Below are 23,087 nucleotides of genomic sequence, written 5' to 3'. Positions count from 1 at the left end.
CAGGATAGGAGTAGCAGTACTTTGCTGTGCCCATATATACAGGATACAAGTAGTAGTACTGTGCTGTGCCCATATATACAGGATAGGAGTAGTAGTACTGTGCTGTACCCATATATACAGGATAGATGTAGTAGTACTTTGCTGTGCCCATATATACAGGATACAAGTAGTAGTACTGTGCTGTGCCCATATATACAGGATAGGAGTAGTAGTACTGTGCTGTGCCCATATATACAGGATAGGAGTAGTAGTACTGTGCTGTACCCATATATACAGGATATGAGTAGTAGTACTGTGCTGTGACCATATATACAGGATAGGAGTAGTAGTACTTTGCTGTGCCCATATATACAGGATAGGAGTAGTAGTACTGTGCTGTGCTCATACATACAGGATAGAAGTAGTAGTACTGTGCTGTGCCAATATATACAGGATAGGAGTAGTAGTACTGTGCTGTGTCCATATATACTGGATAGGAGTAGTAGTACTGTGCTGTACCCATATATACAGGATAGGAGTAGTAGTACTGTGCTGTGACCATATATACAGGATAGGAGTAGTAGTACTTTGCTGTGCCCATATATACAGGATAGGAGTAGTAGTACTGTGCTGTGCTCATATATACAGGATAGAAGTAGTAGTACTGTGCTGTGCCAATATATACAGGATAGGAGTAGTAGTACTGTGCTGTGCCAATATATACATGATAGGAGTAGTAGTACTGTGCTGTGCCAATATATACAGGATAAGACTAGAAAGAAAGGTGGCCATAGGGCACATACACAGACTGTTATTGCCCCTGCACTTAGCTCTTGTGCTGTCAGGTTCCCTCTGCATCCTATGATCCCTCCTCTGCTCTTATACACAGGTATATAACATGACCCGTGCACCTCCTCCCACAGGCCCAGTGCTGGCTCAGGTACCGCCGCGGTTCTGGTTCCCATAGCTGGTATGTGGGCAGGGCCGGGGCTGTACCTGGCTGCCGGTCACATGACGCCCTCAGGTGTATCTGCCTGACACTGCATTGTGCTACCTGACAGCATGGCCGAGCAAGGAGTCCCCCCGGTGCCCAGCCCCGCCGCCATGTCCTACCCGGCCGCCTCCGTGGGGCTACCTACCGGCCCCGAGGTGCTGAGGACCTACACGGGGGCGTTCATCTGCCTGGAGCTGGTGAGTGACCCCCGGGTGTGGAGAGGGTCTGCAGGGTAATGTTACTCCAGCATCAGGTGTGAGAGCCCGGGGAGAGCCCACCTACCCCCATAGTCATAATCCATCTCTATGTTCCGGGCAGGTGTAGGCTGAGGATGCTGGGAGCTGTAGTCCTTGTGTACTAGGAGAGCAGCATCAACCAGAGGACAATGGCTGCACCTGCACCAGGTACAAGCAGGAGGCACCTGATCGTCTATATACACATCCGCAGGATACAGCCATAGTGATAAGTCTACTCCAATCCTACACAATCCTGATACAGCACAGTACTACTACTCCTATCCTGTATATATGGGCACAGCACAGTACTACTACTCCTATCCTGTATATATGGGCACAGCACTACTACTCCTATCCTGTATATATGGGCACAGTACTACTACTCCTATCCTGTATATATGGGCACAGCACAGTACTACTACTCCTATCCTGTATATATGGGCACAGCACAGCACTACTACTCCTATCCTGTATATATGGGCACAGCACAGCACTACTACTCCTATCCTGTATATATGGGCACAGCACAGTACTACTACTCCAATGCTGTATATATGGGCACAGCACAGCACTACTACTCCTATGCTGTATATATGGGCACAGCATTACTACTCCTATCCTGTATATATGAGCACAGTACTACTACTCCTATCCTGTATATATGAGCACAGTACTACTACTCCTATCCTGTATATATGAGCACAGCACAGTACTACTACTCCTATCCTGTATATATGGGCACAGCACAGTACTACTACTCCTATGCTGTATATATGGGCACAGCACAGTACTACTACTCCTATCCTGTATATATGGGCACAGCACAGTACTACTACTCCTATGCTGTATATATGGGCACAGCATTACTACTCTTATCCTGTATATATGGGCACAGCACAATACTACTACTCTTATCCTGTATATATGGGCACAGCACTACTACTACTCCTATCCTGTATTTGTGTGTGTCTTCCAGTCATTTCCGCCTGATTTAATTCCCCAGCTGAACCGCAAGTGATTTGGGTGTTATTTATGTGTCAGGTGGATGTTGTTGTACCGCCACATCACTGCATCCAATAATAGTCCTATACTACATGCCTATCCTAGTACACCCAGCTGTTTATCACCTGCAGCTCTGTCACATATGCTCATCCATCCCCCTGGTCCTAATACACATCTCCCTGTGACTGGACCAATCACTGATCCCCTGTGCGGTGTTCTAGAATCCATGCCACCGCCATACCCTGCAGTCTCCAAGGCGACAATATGATCTTTTATAAGAAGCGTATGAGAGGCGGGAGGTGCCGGCTGTTTATCTTGGCAGCGCTGATCTGTGTGAGGTGTAAATTGATCTCTTGCATTCAATCCCTTGTGTATTGTGTCAGAACTTTTCCCGAGGATCCCGGAATGTCTTGCAGGTTCTATAAATGTCTTGGAGTAAAGTTCAATGGCTTCTTGACACTGTGTTACTTCTCTGTGTAGTGTCAGGCGGGTGCTGCACTGGGTGCCCCAGGGTCTCCTTTTATTTCAGAAACAAAATGTAAAATGACCCCTCTGATGCCCCGGGAAGTAATGGATGACGGGGACTATCTTTTAGGTAGTCATGTAACACGTCCAGGAAGACTGCAATTGTATCAGAAATAGATTGTTGCAATCCGATCTGTAATGTCTCTAGTGCAGTGGTTCTCAACCTTTCTTATGCTGTGACCCCGCAATACAGTTCCTCATGCTGTGGTGACCCCAAACCATGCAACTCGCAGTAAAAACACAGTAAAATTTCGGCACCGATGGCTTTAGGCGACCCCCGGTTTTGGTTGTTCGACCCCCGCTGGGGTCCCGACCCACAGGTTGAGAACCACTGCTCTAGTGGTTCGGAAGTTATCAGCGCAAGAAGTTGCAACAACAAAGTTGCAACAAAGTTTCAACAACAACCGGGAACGTTCCCTGTGACGCACAGCTATGTGATGTGTTGTCCTTGGTGCTGAACACAGATCTGAAGGCGCTGGATCCAATCATAATACACTTACATGAGAATCTATGGAGAATCTCTGGATCATGTTTCCCAGGAAATCCCTTTAAAGGACATCTACCACCAGGATGGAGGATTGTAAACCAAGCACACTTACATACTGGAGGGTGCTCCCTCTGCCAGGATCTGCTCTTGTTTTAACTTCTTAAGCCATTGTTTTTATGAAATAAGATTTTAAAAAATTATGCAAATGATCCTGAGGGGCTTCAGGCTTCATTGACATCTATTGAGCCTGGAGCCCCTCAGGCTCATTTGCATATTTTTTAAAAACCTTTTTTCATAAAAACGATGGCTTAAGAAGCTAAAAGAAGAGCAGATGCTGCCAGAGGGGGCACACACCAGTATGTCAGTGTGCTTGGTTTACAATCCTTCATCCTGGTGGTAGATTTCTTTAAGTTCTCCTGGGGCTTCTGATACCTTCCTGGAGAAAGTGCTCCTTCCCCTTTAATTCTTATAGGAGATAGGATCTAATAGTTCAGTTCCTTCCCCCATGACGGCTTCAGGCATGAGAAAAATGTGACCGTCATCGGAGGCTGTGAACTTTATTTTGCGTCACTGGTGTCGCGGTTATTTTCGGCTTTAGAATTTTACAATAAATTTTTGTAATTCTTTTTGTATTTTTTTACGGCATTTCTGAAAAAATTAAAAACATTGGAGACCAACAGCACAGATGGGTGTGATGATCCGTGATCTCTGGGCCGGTGCCAGCGCCTTAGGGCAGGGCACCGCCGCACATCCTTCGCTCGCCTGCTGAATCCTGGTTGTTATGGGCGCGCACACAAAAGGCGGTTTAACTAGTTGTGGATCCCGGCTGTAAGGAGTGGTTTCTATTCACTGCATGTTGTCACATTGAGGGGCTGAGGCTCCATTATCTGGCGTGTAGGGTGTGTGGAGGATTGTGCAAGAACCATATGCTGCCTAGCTCTGGCTTGTATACAAGGCATCTGCTATATACAGACACAGCTCTCTCTATAGGAACATATAGGGGGGCACACACAGGACTATATTTACACTTTGCCTGACTTAGTTCAAAGGTTACAGGATGAGCACCCTTCCTTGTTTTCAGGGGATAATATATACAGGATAGGAGTAATTGTGCTGTGCCCATATATTCAGGATAGGAGTAGTAGGACTGTGCTGTACACATATATACAGGATTGGAGTAGTAGTACTGTGCCCATATATTCAGGATAGTAGTATTAGTACTGTGTTGTGCCCATATATACAGGATAGTAGTATTAGTACTGTGCTGTGCTCATATATACAGGATAGGAGTAGTAGTACTGTGCTGTGCCCATATATACAGGATTGGAGTAGTAGTACTGTGCTGTGCCCATATATACAGGATAGGAGTAGTAGTACTGTGCTGTGCCCGTATATACAGGATAGGAGTAGTAGTACTGTGCTGTGCCCATATATTCAGGATAGGAGTAGTAGTACTGTGCTGTGCCCGTATATACAGGATAGGAGTAGTAGTACTGTGCTGTGCCCATATATTCAGGATAAGAGTAGTAGGGCTGTGCTGTGCCCATATATTCAAGATAGGAGTAGTAGTACTGTGCTGTGCCCATATATTCAGGATAGGAGTAGTAGTACTGTGCTGTACACATATATACAGGATTGGAGTAGTAGCACTGTGCTGTGCTCACATATACAGGCAGGAGTAGTAGTACTGTGCTGTGCCCATATATACAGGATAGAAGTAGTAATACTGTGCTGTGTCCATATATACAGGATAGGAGTAGTAGTACTGTGCTGTGCCCATATATACAGGATAGGAGTAGTAGTACTGTGCTGTGCCCATATATACAGGATAGGAGTAGTAGTACTGTGCTGTGCCCATATATACAGGATAGGAGTAGTAGTACTGTGCCCATATATACAGTATTGGAGTAGTAGTACTGTGCTGTGTCCATATATACAGGATTGGAGTAGTAGTACTGTGCAGTGCCCATATATACAGGATTGGAGTAGTAGCACTGTGCTGTGCTCACATATACAGGCAGGAGTAGTAGTACTGGACTGTGTCCATTTACTGTACAGGAGTGGAGCAGTAGTACTGTGCTGACATGTACAGGAGTGGAGTAGTAGTACTGTGCTAGAAAAACTGTGATGTGTCTATATCTGTGATATAAAAGTAGTACTACACAAAGCACCACAATACAACACCTGGGACACCTACAAGTACTATACAGGGCATTACCTAGTATAAGGCTGGATCTTTATAGTAGACTATGCCCCAAAATTCATCTGTTGGGGGTCTCCTAACAGGGTTTCCACAGATGTCAGTGTATATAGCGGCATAGAAACATTTATTTTCTCCAGATCTCCAGCCTCATTCATGCAACGAATAATCAATAAATCTGATTAATGATAAACTACACCGCGGCTTATCACCAAATACACAGCCCAGAGGAATGTACAGGTTACTCACAGGGTAATGGACCTACACATGTATCCTATATACACATGACTCCTTTATCCCTATAGCAGGGATAATATAGGACAGAGCACAGGGGGTATATAGGTAATCCCATAAGATATATACCCTAGTAATCAGTAATTCCCACCAACACCAAGGACACGGACTAAAATGGCCTTCAGGACATTTAGGATACAGACCTCTGTTTTTTTTTTTTTTTTTTATTAGTGTTATTTATTTATTTTTTATTTTTTATCTGACATTTTGCGTTAAGATTTGTATTTTCCAATGGGTTAATTTTTATAGTAAAATAGCATGATGATTACAATTTTATTAACTCATAAAACAGCTGTTTGGACACTTGTGTTGTGTGTTTTTTTTTTTTTTTTTTTTTTTTTTTTTTTTCTTTTACGCAGTTTACTATACAGTACAGGTGTTTTTTTTTTTGTTGTTGTTTTTACTACTTTAGCAAATAAAAGCTACTTTATTAGGAAACCGCATTTGCCTAGATGCCTTTCTATTATATTTTTTGTGCATAAAAATTGCAACTTTTAACTTGTTTTTTTTTTTTATTATTCCTTTCACAATAAGAGTATAATAATGTTATCTCTGCTCGGCCAAGTTCACTACAGATGTGACTGTACCAGTTTTCTCAAGTGGGTTTTATTTTTCAACACAAAACAGAATTATATAGAGGTTCCCTCTATTTCTGCCCAATAGCTGCTGCTATTGGTCTTGATCGCAGCAGTTAAGGGGTTAAACTGCCCGGCAAGGAGAGATCTCTCTGCCGGGCAGATGCAGCAAGGACAAGGCTGTATGTAACAGCCGACCTGTCAGCGTCATCCGAAGGATGAAATAGATCGTCCTAATGTGGCAACGGGCCGCTAATTAGGACGATCTAGTTTGTCCCACGTTGTCAAGCAGTTAAGTCAACTTCTTCTGTGATTGTCATTTGAGGGAGTTATTGGACTCCATTAGATGATGGAGTTGGTGAAAGGTCCTCTTCAAATTGGCACTATATCATACTACATTTCTTCTGTGGGAGCTGAACAGTTTGAAACCCCAAATCCATGGATGAACACCAAGGCCACTGTGAGTCCTATTAAGCATATTACAAAAATCTCTTAAATGCTCCTTCGGTTTCTCAGTGGCACAACCCTGAAATCCATGTTTGTCAACTTGTCCCAATCCATCTTGCTTGTGGTCATCTTCTTCTCAAATTAGACTTTCCCAGATCTTTCTTACACCTTTTAGTCTGGTCATACACGGGTCAAGTAGTAAAATAGCCTTGATTTTGGAAAGGCTACATCAACCCAACGTCCAAAATATTTTCTTAAGCCTTCTGTGCCAACTTCATCGCGACAACACTTTTCTGATCATGGTCTTATCCAGGTTTTAGTTTCCAAAACAAACCAAGAATGTGTCTGCCGCGAAAACCAGGTTACAAGACGTTGTCCAAGTTAGAAGGTAAAGAAAGCTGTGTGTACATAGTCACCTGGAACCCGACCAGATATCTGATCTTTTGTAACATATTTCCTTAGTCCAAGCTCAATCATGTAAAAAGTAATGATCAGAGCTGGACGTTGGCAAGAAATGCCATAATCCATCGTGCGTGTGGTAGCGCCAAAGCTTTTGGTTTGGCTTTAAAGTGAATTGTGAGATGCTATGTTTGGCATATTATTTGTTACTTGTCTATGGTGGTTACCATAGAGAAGGGTCTGTGGTTTGGTATATGCTTCAGTAGTATACAGTTAATAGAGCTATTATTTAGTACAGTTGTGGCTCCAATTTCACCACATCCGGTATCTAGACTACCTTATGGGGCACATTTTACATACCTGTCCCTGTGCCTTGTCCGGCAAAGATTCGGATCTTCCGCGATTCACATAGCTCGTGCTCCCGATTTCCTGCATCTGTCGCTTCCCCGCTGAGGTCCGCCGGAGTTAACCTTCTTCTTCCCGGTGCATGTGAGTGCTGATCTTGCAACATAATTAGAATTTTATATTCTGCGGTTTGTCCAAATCAGTCGGGTTGTCCGACGTCCACGCCCCCGATTTGTGTCGCATGAAAGCCCGTGCCCATGCGCCACAATCCGATCGCGTGCACCAAAAACCCGGGGCAATTTGGCGCAAAAAGGAAAAATTCGGAAAAACCCGACAGAGTCGCGGTTCGCTGACCCTTAGTAAATGTGCCCCTATGTCTCCTTTGCGGGTCATAATTTTGGTCCTGTGATCCCTATGCTGAGCTTGGGATCTCCTCCAGTCCATAACTGGTAGATGAAAAAGGAAAAATTGCACCAAGCACCAATCCACGCTGTTGGTTAGATAGAGTATAAATGCACATAATTTATTAACTATAATGGTTAAGATACAATATATGCTACATCAAATAATACATCAAATAAAAATGCAATAATGCACCATGTAATGGTATGCATACCAGTGTATAACACCTTTATTATATCTCAGGCTGGGCTAAAAAGGGGCACAAATGGCACTATAGGGCCCGAGTGCGCATCTGTGCCTTTGATAAAAATTAGAATGAAAGTATAACTATAGTTATGTACCGTGGAGTTTGGTCACTTGGGCAGTTCTAATGTGCAAAACATGGATAATTGCCCTTGTTTACAGCATCCCTTAAAGGGCACCTACCACCACGATTCTACCTATAAAGGTAGATCGGGTGGTAGGTGGATGTAAGGGACGTGAGGAGAGCTCTTTTTAGAGCTAATCCTCACGTCCCCGCTAACTTTTAATAAACTTTATTCCCCTAACATGTAAATTTAGTTATGCGGCTACTGGGGCGTGGAGTAGCCGGGCACGAGGCTACACAGCGCGGCTACTCCACGCCCCAGTAGCCACGTTACTCCTCCTACCCTGTGGGTTCAGCGCGCGGCATCCGACAAGCCGGAGTTCTGCGCATGCGCAGTAGCTCCGGCCTCGGAGCTGTGGCTGCTCAGCTGCGTTCTGCGCATGCGCAGAACGCCAGCATGTCGGGCGAGGGCGCGCAGCTACGAGGAGCTGCGCGCCGAACACACAGGGTAGGAGGAGTAACGTGGCTACTGGGGCGTGGAGTAGCCGCGCTGTGTAGCCTCGTGCCCGGCTACTCCACGCCCCAGTAGCCGCATAACTAAATTTACATGTTAGGGGAATAAAGTTTCCCAAAAGTCAGCGGGGACGTGAGGATTAGCTCTAAAAAGAGCTCTCCTCACGTCCCTTACATCCACCTACCACCCGATCTACCTTTATAGGTAGAATCGTGGTGGTAGGTTCCCTTTAAGAACCATATAAGTATAGAGTAGATTTGGTAACACCCTTCAGACTCATTAGCATAATTTTAAAAGTTGATTTTAGAAGGAAGGAGGCTATGAATAACAAATATAAGAAGAATACTGCAGTCCCGGTGCCTGGATCCATGAGTAAGTGTCCCTGGTTTATTATGATGGATTTTCTTTACATGGCAGCTGAGCTCCGTGCTGTAATTACACTGTACAGGAGCATTCTCCCCCACTCCCCCAGTCTTTGTGCTGCAAGGTAAACATGACCTAGCAAATCTGTTTTATGTGTTTTGCTAATGCCACTTATGGTCTAGTAACTTTTTGCTTTTGTGTAAATTTTCTTTTTGTTATCCTCCCAGCCTAAAATATTCACGATCCTTAAAAAAAAAACTAATGGCCTTCTATAAGAGGTCAGGAAAGCATTAGGGGATATTTCTCTTCTAGTAAGTTCCTTTATTGAATGGAAAGAGACATATAATTAGGAAATGTGGCTCTGATAGGATGTCTCTTCCCCCCCCCCCCCCAATATAAGGAAACCAGTATAATAAACAATGCATTATAATTGGGGGCCTGGTTCCCAAACTTACATTGAGGATCAGCAGCTTCATAGCTTGTAACTTTAGGACCATATGAGTCCTTTATTTTCAGATATTTTTTTATCTCACTGTCACAGAAATGTAATTCCAATATAAAAGTATAACTTTCACATCAGTATAGTTGGATATATGGTCTTGTTTTATGTAGGAAAAGTTGAGGTGTTAGTGTAATAAAAAAATTATACCATTCTCCAATATACATTTTGTATGAATTCTGGTTTTCTAGATCTCTGCTTGCTGTCATTCGATTTTACTTCATTTGTTTACTTCCTGTGGATAAATACTGGTCATGTGAGGTCACACAGGTGCGCGGCTCGTTATATCCCTGGTCATGTGAGGTCACACAGGTGCACGTCTCGTTATATATCCCTGGTCATGTGATGTCACACAGGTGCGCGGCTCGTTATATCCCTGGTCATGTGATGTCACACAGGTGCACGGCTCGTTATATCCCTGGTCATGTGAGGTCACACAGGTGCACGGCTCGTTATATATCCCTGGTCATGTGATGTCACACAGGTGCACGGCTCGTTATATCCCTGGTCATGTGATGTCACACAGGTGCACGGCTCGTTATATCCCTGGTCATGTGATGTCACACAGGTGCACGGCTCGTTATATCCCTGGTCATGTGATGTCACACAGGTGCACGGCTCGTTATATCCCTGGTCATGTGATGTCACACAGGTGCACGGCTCGTTATATCCCTGGTCATGTGATGTCACACAGGTGCACGGCTCGTTATATATCCCTGGTCATGTGATGTCACACAGGTGCACGGCTCGTTATATATCCCTGGTCATGTGATGTCACACAGGTGCGCGGCTCGTTATATATCCCTGGTCATGTGATGTCACACAGGTGCGCGGCTCGTTATATCCCTGGTCATGTGATGTCACACAGGTGCGCGGCTCTTAGTCCAAGTCGGAGAACCCCAAATCTATAGAGTAAGCGATTAACTGCTTAAAAGGTGTGTAATTATCTAAGACAACGTTCACTTTACCTGCTTTTCATGTTTCTTCTGCATCTCCTGTCTTACAGATTTTCGGAGGTCTGGTGTGGATTTTGGTGGCAGCCTCTAATGTTCCGGTGCCGGTCGTACAAGGATGGGTGATGTTTGTATCGGTGACGGCGTTCTTCTGCTCTCTCCTGTACCTGTGTGTGTTTCTCTGCGGTCTGGCTCATAGGATCCCAACCAACTGGAATTTTGTGGTAAGTCTCAAGAGTTTAATAGGTGTTTTAAAGCTATGAAACGGAGGGGCTCTGGCAACACCCACAAAGCCCTTCAGGCTAATTGGCATAATTATTAAAGTTGATTTTTAGAAGGAAGGAGGCTATGGATGACAAATACAAAAAGATTACCACAGTCCTGTCGCCTGGATCTATGAGTAAGTGTCCCTGGTTATCAGGATGGATTTTGATGGTAGATTTCCTTTAAGTGGCAGCTGAGCTGCAGTTCTCTGGTTTGGCCACTACACAGTGGATGGAGTCTTCTACTTCAGGGGCTGCTGAATCAGCTTATCAGTGTGATTTCTGGGTGGTGGATCTTCAGAACACATGTAAGCTTAGACAAGCCATGTGTGCATGTGTTTTGGGGGGGTAGAAGGGAATAGCTTCCACCCACATTAGCATCTGTCTGACAGCTTTCTGCACCTTGCGTTAAGCCTCTTGAAAGGTTCCTGTGTATCAGTTTTGTAGACGCAGATCTCAGGACCTTCTTTGAGTGTTTGCTTTTAGAAATTCTTTGAATTCTCAGGCTCTAAAGTTTTACCAAGTGCAATGTGAGTCACTGACATTTTGGATTATAAGTGATAAAGAAATATTACCGTCACCAACAAATTATGTTCTCTCTATCAAAAACAAAAGTTAAAAATGTTTCTAATCTACTTGTATTAATGGAATCTGTGAGCAGGTTAGTGCATTGGGGCTTGTTCTCACACTGCTGTGCTCTTAGCGCTGTGCATTCTACTGCTCTGCAACCTCTCTGAGTGACTGCTGTAGTATCCAACCAAAATCCTTTTACATCTATTATTGGCAGCAGATGGGAGGAGCTGCGGAGAAGATCAATGTGGAGGACTAAGAGCACAGAAGTGTGAGGACACACCCAGGACCATTTTCACAGTACTGCTGTTACTAACTACATACACAAAGATGAAGCGGACACTGGAATGATCACACATCTATGTGTACTGTGTCGGACTGTGGACTCATTCTAGTTCCACCTATGGTGGATTTGCTTTGGGCCTGTCCAAACCCATTCAGGGAGCAGTTTTGGCCTGACGGACACCATTTATGTGTCCCTATCCCTATCGCCTTCGTATTATTAACCTCTTATCAGTATTCTTCATCCGGAGCTTTATGCCGCAGGATGCAAAGTTTATGGAGGTGTTTTCCATGTGACTGACCTTGTGATATAAGCCGATCCTTTATGACAGGTAATCGTACTGCTGCTAGGTTACATATTCTAGTGCCAAATAAATGGAAGTAATGATGGTACTGGTAATCTCCTTTAATTAAAGGGGTTATGAGATCCGATAAAATGAAAATCCATGCCCTTGACATGATGCGTTATTTTAGTAAACAAAATCTGGGTAAAGAAGAATAAAGAGCTCCTCCGCTCCAGCTCCGTTGTCCCTGGCCTCCCATCAGGTAGCAACAATGATGCCATATTGACAACACATTGTTGCAGCAGCCAATCGCTGCAGTAGTCACTTCTTGTGGATATGACATCACTGCAATCAAGTAAACAAAGGTGACCAATGAGGACCAGAGTGGTGGAGATGGAATTAAAGGGGCCGAACTAGCTGATCGGTGGGGGTGAGACCCCCACCGATCCCAAAAATGGGGGGTCTAATGGGGTCCCACGTACCTCTGTCGAACCCCTCGGTCCGTGGGACCCCATTGGACCCCTCGTTTTAGTGATCAGTGTGTTTGTGGGAAAACCCCTTTTAAGGAGGATCCACTAGGTAAGAATTAAATATTTTGTTTTCTTATAGAATATTTTTGTCAGTTTTTGTTTAATTTTTAGACCATACCTAAACTATAGGAAGACATAGTCCCGAATGTGCATTGTGGAAAATTATTCTGGCGAGCTTTGTGCAGCGCTGCGTAATGTGTGCGCTATATAAACAAAGGAATATTACTAATAAATAATAATAATATTATTGTTATTCTAATCCTGGTTGAAAAAGGGGGTCAGGTTGGGTCAAACCCCGCCTTAAAGTAACCATTTGAGTTAGGGTCGGGGTGGCCCCTGCGTCCAGGACCTATATAACTTATCCTGTACTAACTAAAAGTTGGAAGTTTACATTACAGACTTTTCATTCAGCTTTCCTTGACCCCTGAAAGTCATATCCCCTTACCGGTTTGACACGTATTGAGATACTGGGTGGTAAACTTCACAAAGGATATCCTCTTCAGTATCGCCTTCGGTTATGAAGTTTAGCTCCGGAGCACAAACTTCTGCAGTAATGTGAAACAGGAGAGGATAAGAATTTGTAAGCCTGTGAACGCTTTATGCTTTGGGTGGAGATGTGATATAACGTATAAGTTCACCTCTGTTACAGGAACGCTTTAGGTCATAATTGATGTTTAGTTAGAAGTGGGAGTGGTGTAATAACCAGTGTGTGCGGTCGTAATTTGCATATTAGATGCAGATGACCCTGATAAAGTTGTAAAGCAGTCGCTGCTGGGGGGACTGAACATGGACTTGGAGTGTAAAGGTAGAAGGCACTAGGTGGAGTGTAAAGGTAGAAGTCACACGTGATGTAAGTACCCTCTATAGCACATGTTCTCCTATTGCTAGAATCGGGAGATGCCTTTAAATGCATCATGTAGGTCATGTTAATAATATGTCTTACATACGTTCATGCATCCAAGTTAATTGTAACCTTTCTCCATTCTATAAGCATCAGAATCTATGGATCCTGAAGGTAAAAATTCTGCAAGTCAGGACATGATGCAGAAATTCTGGTTGGGTCTTCATGTTAGACAGGTCTGGTCCACCCAGTGTTTTTGGCAGAGACAATTACACCATAATGCTTAACAAACTATGAGTAATCTGCTATACCTGCCTTATTTATGTGGTTAACCCCTGCAAGACTGCATGAGAACTGCTGCCCGGACTACTTTCACATCCTCTTCTTTATTAAGTCATTTCATGTCATTTAAGTTGTGTAGCTTTTGGGTCATGGGAGTTAACCCTACATTAGGGCTACATGCCAATGATTTATGATCGCTCATTGTGCTGTATGTGATTACAGCACAACGTATGACATTCACAAAGGTAGAGAACATAAACTTGACCCCATGGAATGTGGATTACTGTCGGATTTGATGCTCCAAAATTTGTCAACACTTGGAAACATGACCTACTATAGAGGGAACGGAGAGCCAGCAAAGCCGAGAGCAGTGTACTGCAGATCTATGGAGAAAGCATCAGGACAGCCGGCTGTGTGCAGGAGTAGCACATGCACTACAACACAGAAACCGTAGATGGGAAATGTTTCCAATTATTGGGATGGCCAGGGATCAGATGTGATCTATGGGGTCTTCAATTCTCATGTAGACAAGAAGGAAGCATTATATACTGACTATGGACATGTGTGCTCCATCTATGTTTTATCTGGATGTGCCAAAATGGCTCAATGAGACTCCTATGGAGGAGTTCTGTGTGGGTTGATACATATCCGCTTTGGTTTGTCCAAAAAAATTATGTATTTATAGGAAAGAAAGATTGAGCACTATCAGGATCAGACTATATTATTCTATCAACTTTATCACATGATACGTTGTCACTAGACCTGCAGTATATGACTGCAGCCCAGGAGATAACTCTGCTCAGATGTGCTCATGTATCTGTATATAGCATTAGTCAGAGGAGTCACTTACAACATTCATGTGTGAATTTATTACATGATGAGTCTTGTGACCGGCAGGTGATCAGAGTTAAAGTTCTACATTTGTGCCATAGATACAGAAGATATGAGAGGGAGGTAGGTAGATACAAGATGGGTAGGTCATTTTAAAGGGAGGGGGAGGAGATAAGCTGTGACATCATCTATTGTCAGTAGTGATGTAATGATGGGTCAGTGTTATCTATATAGAGGACATTGTACAGGGAGCGGGAGCAGATAAGCTGTGACATCATCTATTGTCAGTAGTGATGTAATGATGGGTCAGTGTTATCTATATAGAGGTCATTGTACAGGGAGGGGGAGGAGATAAGCTGTGACATCATCTATTGTCAGTAGTGATGTAATGATGGGTCAGTGTTATCTATATAGAGGTCATTGTACAGGGAGGGGGGAGGAGATAAGCTGTGACATCATCTATTGTCAGTAGTGATGTAATGATGGGTCAGTGTTATCTATATAGAGGTCATTGTACAGGGAGGGGGAGGAGATAAGCTGTGACATCATCTATTGTCAGTAGTGATGTAATGATGGGTCAGTGTTATCTATATAGAGGTCATTGTACAGGGAGGGGGAGGAGATAAGCTGTGACATCATCTATTGTCAGTAGTGATGAAATGATGGATCAGTGTTATCTATATAGAGGACATTGTACAGGGAGGAGGAGATAAGCTGTGACATCATCTATTGTCAGTAGTGATGAAATGATGGATCAGTGTTATCTATATAGAGGACATTGTACAGGGAGGAGGAGATAAGCTGTGACATCATCTATTGTCAGTAGTGATGTATTGATGGGTCAGTGTTATCTATATAGAGGACATTGTACAGGGAGGGGGAGGAGATGAGCTGTGACATCATCTATTGTCAGTAGTGATGTAATGATGGGTCAGTGTTATCTATATAGAGGTCATTGTACAGGGAGGGGGAGGAGATGAGCTGTGACATCATCTATTGTCAGTAGTGATGTAATGATGGATCAGTGTTATCTATATAGAGGTCATTGTACAGGGAGGGGGAGGAGATGAGCTGTGACATCATCTATTGTCAGTAGTGATGTAATGATGGGTCAGTGTTATCTACATAGAGGAGACTTTGTCTGTAACATGATCCATTATTGCAGCCTGTCATGTTTTGCAGTGCCGGACACACCGGATAGCTCAACTTAATACTGGACCCTTAGTCAAAGCACCTTGGAAGATCTGGGTTTATCCTCAGTTTCCCTCCATGATGAGCTCATCCATCGGAACCTTTGTCGTCTTTATCTCACAAGTTATAATTTGTCGTCGACCTCGCTCAGACTGGAGTTTTGTTCTGTAGTAGATGCATGAAGTGCTGCCCTTTCCATGAACGAGGCGGCAGCGCTGGCCCAGCTCTTGGGTGTTGTCTCGTTGGGCGAGTTTTGTTGAGTTGTAATGACATGGGTGTGTGCAGGAGGGTTCACAATCATGGATCTAACTTATTACTAACCTCTGGAGGGTGAGGATCTTGAACTGTCTTTCATTATGGGACTTTTGTAACATTTATAGGAAGTAAAATCATCTTGTATCTACATACAGTATGTAGGAGGATCATACCATTACAATAAATTACAATACAGATAATTAATTTCGATGTGAACTGAGTGACCCTTCATTTCACCTGTGGTTATAGGTTCAGAATTATTCAGCAAAAGAACATTTGATTTCCTTGTAGCACCTCCACTGGTGAAGTGAAACATTGCCTGTATGTAGACTGGGGGGAGGAGATATATTGGGTGTTAACATGCCCAATCTATCAGGCTCTTTCATTAATTGTATCAAAAATAAGTAGGCATGTCCTAATACTCATAAGCTGTAGTGTATCTGACGTCGATGGCATAACCCAGGGACCATCACCTTTGTGATCTGGGCATTTAAGCATCATAAATACTTCTCCTTTTCTCTGTGCACTGATATTTGGGACATAGGCTGACAGAAGTGTCCCACCCTCCCCTTAGATCAGTGGTGGCGAACATATGGCACGGGTGCCGAAGGCACCACTCTGAGCCCTCTCTGTGGGCACCCAGGGCATAACCCCAGCATGAAGTTCACCAGACAGAACTCAAGGAATCTTCTTGCAGAATCTTCCTTCAATGATCTGCCCTCCTCCTTTCAACTGCGTTGGTGTCCTTAGGAGACTAAAAGACTGAAAGTTATCAAAGAACAAGGAGAAATAAATCACTGCTTAAATTGATGTGCTGGCACTTTTGGTTAAAGTTTAGGCACTCAGGCTCTAAAAGGTTAGCCATCACTGCCTTAGATCATTCACATTTTTATTTTCTGAAGTAGCAGTAGGCCAGTGTATAGTTAAGTAATGCCTACTATAGAGAAATATGCAGCTTCAGGTGTTGCAGTGTTCTCCTTTTACTCCATTTTCAATCAATGCATTTGTCTCCAGGTATAACTGGAGCGTGCTCACGTCTTACTCTCTGCAACTGTTATGTGGTTTAATCCCTATTATAAAGGTACCTAACATGCATAGAGTGGAGCTGCTGTATCTAAGCTGCTTTTACAGAGATACCTCCAATACATGTTTAAGCTGCCTTCATGGAGGTATCTATTATACATTGATCTGAGCTGCTGGTTTTAATTTGCCAATAGAGACTTATCTACTATATAACAGTAGCTAAGATATCATATGTAAGTTGTCATTATAGAGGTATACATTGAGCCAAGCTTGTATATGTAAGGTGCCATGTAGGGTGCCTTCTATACATAAGGTGCCAAGCTTCTGTATCTAAGATGCCATCATAGATGTATTGACCATAGAGATGAGCCGCTGTATCTACATTTCTATTTTGGAGGTATAAACCATAGAGCCGCTGTATCTAAGTTGCCATGTTGTGTTCAATACATATTAAGAGTTTTTGGGAAGTTGGGGGAGAAAGGGCAAAACATATCTGGGGTCTTCTGTCCCTATATATGGAAGATGGACCTTGCTGCTGGTGGCCTGATGGGTCACATGAGCTGAAGAAAGATATGGATGGGTCCAGCTTAGATCTGTATGGACACCTTATTTGTCCTTGAAGGAAAACTCTAAAGTTTTTTTGGGGTTAAATAAGAAAGTGAATTCAAATGTAAAGGGGCAGCACAAGAGAAGACTATAATAGGTTATAAGAAACCGGAACGGATGTGGAAGTTGGATATGTGCAGAAGTAAATGATGGTTAGTAAAGTATCAAAGCCGTAAACTTTCCCTCTCTCTCGTGGCCCATTGACCTATCTGCAGAGGGTGGGTAGATGTCTTACGGTCTCGTAGCTTGTAGCCTTGAGATATACCATATTAACTGTATTTTTGTTCTAATTTTCAGGACCTCGCTTTTCACTTCTTCGCCTTTGTGTTTTATTTCGGGGCCTTTGTTCTGGAAGCTGCTGTGTCCACTCTTGCAAATCAAATGAAGAATGGAAATGCAACGATTCTCCACCTCGATAACCGCAGGATTGGCCTAAATGTAGCGGCTACGGTAAGATCCCGGATGATACACTGACACTGATCCGGGGCACATCTGCACTTGGTGTTGGCCTGGCTGGTGCAGTGACAGTAGTACTGAATACTAGTCCCACAGGCCACTGCTTCTCTGAGTGTTCTCTCTCCACCACTCACAGATCACTAAACAGGTGAAGGGAAGGCGCCCCGAGTGATCTGTGATGAAGTAAACCTAAAACTAATTGCCAGCCAAGTCCAAGCCATAAGTTCCACCAATCCGTGATAGGACATTGCTGGTGGGGCCCCCTTATGAGTAAAGTGGTGGGGGCCCTGGGCTGCGCGCCCCAGGAGCTTTCCACATTATCTGGCCTTGAGACTGGATACAATTATATAGAATAGATTGCAGTGTATGAATTTGTACAGCAAACTCATATCTGCATAATGTTACAAAATTAAAGCACAAAGTATATTACAAGTTACAATATTACACCCTGAATGGGTGACTGAATCCAGGGCAAGATATAGTCATCCCCCACTATTCTGATACTGATGATAAGGAAAGGTAATTTTATAAAAAGTCCTGGAACATCCCTTTAAATTGCACACCTATACGTAGTAGAAACCATCAGATGAATACATTAGTAGATGCTATCATACATTCTGAATATATTGCAGTGATATATACATTGTATACTAAACAAAAGCCTCCCCTGTGTAAGATCCGTCCTGTAATTATGTATTGATTTTCCGGGCTGTGATTTATCCTGTGTATGTTCCTCACTCTTCTTCAGGAGTACAAGGTCTCGCAGTGTTGTGTAAGTGTTTTATACTCGGCGCTGGTATGCAGCTAGGGAATGCTGCAGATAAGGCTTCATTGCATTTCATTATTTGTAGTGTAATTACGGGACACTTGAGGATGACGTTGTATCAGCTGACAACCTTCAGAGGTTCCAGGGTATGAAAGTGTTAAAGGTGAAATGGGGCAGAACATTTTATCAAGGGGGAACTTTTATTGGCACGAAATGGGCTCTCCTGGAGTCATAGGTATTGCTATAAGCATGACCCAGTCCATGGGGACAGTTTAAGGCACAGGGATGGTTTTGGACAAAGTGGGCCTGAAAGTGAGCCCCCAAATGTTATGAACAGTCAGTCAGTAAGAGGCCCTGCTCAATAATAACACCTAGTTTAGTAGTAGCAGTAGTATAGTAAGCAATCTGTAATATGGGACTAGATATGAAATGCATAAATTATAGGAGATGGATAACTAGACGGATGGATGATAGATGTATAGACGGGAGATGATCAGCATCTTCCCCCGGGCATTCAACCATGTGGTATTTAAAAGAGCAATGCATCCTCTTCCCACTAAAATCCACATGCGGGGGGCCCCTATAGGACAAGGGGCCCTGGGTGAATGCCCAGTTTTCCGCCCTCTAACGCTGGGGCAGAGATGTAGAAAAAAAACCTTCTCCAACTCCCAGTTCCAGCATCTTGGCTTCTGTCTATTCACTGACACTTGCTCCTGTCTAGACCATCCGTGTCGATGAAATATATAAACGCATCTCAAAAAATAGAAGCTAATATTCCAAATTTCTCCTTACAACGGAGACGAGCTATCAGAAAGCGAGGTTAGTTTTCTGAACCTCACAAGGTCCAACAAATATTTGATAGCTGCTTTACTCCAGAAGTGTAAGCAAGCGTAGTTTAGGTCACCACACCCAGAATTAAAGACACAGGAGAAATAGTTTGAAAATAGAATGTGTCCCTTTCTTTTCTTCTTTGTTTCTCCAACACTGTTCACACCAGGCTCCACCTGTAATCCCAAGCGAAGAACGGAGGTCCTAAAGTGTCTACGGAGAAGCTAGAATAGACGCAAACACAGTCATTACTTCACTACTTTCCCCAGTCGAGTCTGGTGCACCCCCCCAGACTATGGCACTCTGCCCACGACGGACCATGAGTGTATAACGCAGGACATGATTAATTGAACTGTGCCTGGGTAGGGAATGCTAAAATATACTTATGGTCCAGAATTTTATTAGTCGTTACTTTTACAGGTGAAAATTACACTCTTTAACAGGGTTGGACTGGCCCAAGAGAGAATTAGTGGTTCCCAGGCTTTAACCCAATAGTGGGCCCCAGAAGTCAAGCAGAAGATAAACTCAACTCAATTGTTTTTTTTTTTTTTTCTGATGAATGATAACTGGGGGGTCCCCAATTAAAAAAATATTACCTGGTAGGCCCAATGAGACCCAGTCTGACATTTATGCAGGGTCTGGGAAAGACAGTAAGTCATGGCACTAAACCTTTTCCCAGCTGTCCCTAGCTTATTGCCCTACCTAACCTAAGTGGTAGGTGGCAACTAGTTGACGCGCCCTTTGTGCCAAAGAGCACACATATATACAAAGACAAAAATAGAAAGGAATAGTCACCAAATACTGGGGAGAACCAGGAGAACAATGTAGAACAAAATCACTAGGCAAATGGATAGTCAGAGAAACTGGCAAAAGGATCAAATTATACCTGAAAGCCGATGACCGCATAACCACAGCTCGTCAAGTACAAGACTATAGCAAGCAAAGATCACTAATCCACAAGAACTTGTATGAGATGCCAAAGCTGCAGTCCAGAAGATGATTGGATCAGTTCTCTGACATCAGACAGCGCAGCAATGCTATTGGGAAGAGGTTCTGTCAATCACAGTTGATGAACTAGTGCAGAGTTTGTAGGAGACAGATGGGTGTGGTGGAAATCAATCAAGGCTGCTAGAAAAATAACAAACCGGTGTTCAGACTAGCAAAAGACCTGACACAGCTGTAACAACGACACTGCTGACTCTTCTTTTTTGCTTTTTCTTCCCAGATTTTCGCCTTTGCGGTCACTGTTTGCTATGGATGTAGCATGGTCCTGGGATTCCGCAGATGGAGACAATAAGAACCGGGAACAAACTGGAGCAGACAGACCCACTAGAAACTCATAGCACTCAATGGATGACAAGAGCAGGAGTGTGCTGCCACCCGAGGGGAGCCCGGCCTGAGTGACATTACAGCCTAAATAGACTGACCACTTGTCTCCTACAGGCCAATGTACATCGCATACATAGTGTGGCCGCACTGCAGATCACGGGGAGCTGCGCATATTCTACATGTAATATAACCGGACCCCAGATGGACCTATGTTCCTGCGCTGGGAGGGGATGATGCACAAGGATATATTTGTATGGGAGTTTTACAATAAAAGAAAAATTCCACTCATTGCGGCCACTTGTCATTGAAAAAAGTCATAATTTTATCTTAAAACACTCACCATTCATCGTGGGTGGACATTTGTTTCTCTAAATCGGCAGATTTGCAAGATAACATGACTTCACAGCAGTGTCACAAAGTGAGATCCTTTAAGTAGCCATGCAATGCCATCTGGTGGCTGTGTTGTGAATTACATCCTGTCAAAGGTTTTTTTACCATGTCCTGATTTTAATGGACATTGGAGACAAATTTTAGCTTAGTTAAAGGCATATTCCAGGATAGGTGTTCAGTCAGCGCTAACAAATTCAGTTCTGCTACAACCCTATGAACAGCATTGATAAGCCCTCAATAAATCATTATGGATAACTCGTATAAAGGGATATTCAACCTATGTAGTATGTTTTTTAACATGTTTTCTCGAATTATTTCTTAATGTTTCTAGTTTCCATTTTTTGCGAAGGTTTTTTTTTTTTTTTCAAAAATCACACTAGAAACTTTATAAACGCAATAGAGGAGCCTTAAAAAGGATCGGATATTCAAGATAACATGACTTTACCACAGTGTCAGAAAGTGATATCCCAGATGTGTCATTGCCATCTAGTGGTCGGGTTGTGAATTACAATCCGGCAAAGATTTTGTTACTTTGTCACGATTTTTATGGGCACAAAAATGTGATCAAAAATAAAATCTTTCTAAAGTTCAACTTGGTCTACAAGCCAACAACGAATCGACTGCTACTAGGAATTGTAAATTCTGTAATCTTATTGCATAGCCCCATTGCCGGGTGTGAGGATAACTCACTAATCACTACCAATAGATTATGATGGGAATCGGGGGAAGATGAGGGTTAAATTTATGACCCAAGCAATGGTTACAGCCTGTAGGAAGTTCATCGATGTTCCAGAATGTGGAAGGATAATTTCTCTTTACACAATTTGGGAATTTTTAAGTTGCGACACAAAGACAAGGATGATGATTTGTTTTCCTGGGGCAGTGGCCCCGTCCCGGATGTACAGTAGGTTGCTCAAGGTGCCTTGGAGAATGGATTTTCCACATATGACAAAGGGGATGTCTTGAAGGGAACCTGTCAGCTATTTAGGACACTAAACCATTTATGGATTGGTGGTTATGTATACTATGAAAAAGCAAAGGCAGTAAAGCAAAGGTACTGCCCCAGTTTCACTAAACCACTGAGCAGACTCCGAGGCTCCAGAGATGGTTCAGATCTCTAACACCAGGCGAGAGCAGAATCTGAGCCCCTGATACTCGCCTTCCTTGACTCTTCTTTGCTCTTCTATGCGCCCCCTCTTAAGCGGACAGCAGGTGCTGTGGAGGGGGCACTGTAGCTGTCGGGGGGTGCACATGCCGAGTAGCATGATATCTCAGGTTATTGTTATTTAACAATATTCTCCGCTTTGTGGTTGCCTTAAAATGTCTCCATGTAATAGGGATGATGTATAAATGAAGATAAACATTCAGCCTCTTTAAAGGAAACCTACCACTTGAAGTGGTAGGTGTAAGATGGAAATACCGAGCACCAGGTCATGGTCAGCTGGTGCCGGAGCTTGCTTTCATTAGTGTCCTGAACCACTGCATTGCGGTTTAAACACTTTTTATTCTTTACAGCCGAAGGAGCTTCGGTGCACCATGCGCGCAGCTCCCCGGCATTTCCTATGTAGGCATGGTGCGCCGAAGTGGCTTCGGCTGTAAAGAATAAAAAGTGTTTAAACCGCGATGCAGTGGTTCAGGACACTAATGAAAGTAAGCACCGGCACCAGCTGACCATGAGCTGGTGCTCGGTATTTCCATCTTACACCTTACACCTACCACTTCAAGTGGTAGGTTTCCTTTAAGGCAACCACCAGGCGGATGTGGCCCAATGTGAAAATGAGTTTTGTTCCCCCCCCCCCCCCCCCCCTCCCTCCTGCTCTAGGTCTTATCTGGATTTTT

General features: G+C 43.5%; 1 protein-coding gene across 1 annotated transcript; it reads left to right on the top strand.

Annotated features, from left to right (window-relative positions):
* The first annotated feature begins 899 nt into the window (after window positions 1-899).
* MAL2 (mal, T cell differentiation protein 2) lies at window positions 900-21,146 on the top strand. Its single transcript, XM_072151277.1, has 4 exons — window positions 900-1,170; window positions 10,575-10,745; window positions 17,777-17,929; window positions 20,755-21,146. Exons 1-4 carry the CDS (start codon window positions 1,042-1,044, stop codon window positions 20,824-20,826), a joined length of 525 nt encoding a protein of 174 aa, XP_072007378.1. The 5' UTR covers window positions 900-1,041; the 3' UTR covers window positions 20,827-21,146.
* Window positions 21,147-23,087: the final 1,941 nt, after the last annotated feature.

This window comes from Engystomops pustulosus, chromosome 5 (assembly GCF_040894005.1).
Source record: "Engystomops pustulosus chromosome 5, aEngPut4.maternal, whole genome shotgun sequence".
Lineage (NCBI taxonomy): Eukaryota > Metazoa > Chordata > Amphibia > Anura > Leptodactylidae > Engystomops > Engystomops pustulosus.
Note: the sequence above shows the minus strand (reverse complement) of the source record. Positions and strands in the feature narration are given on the sequence as shown.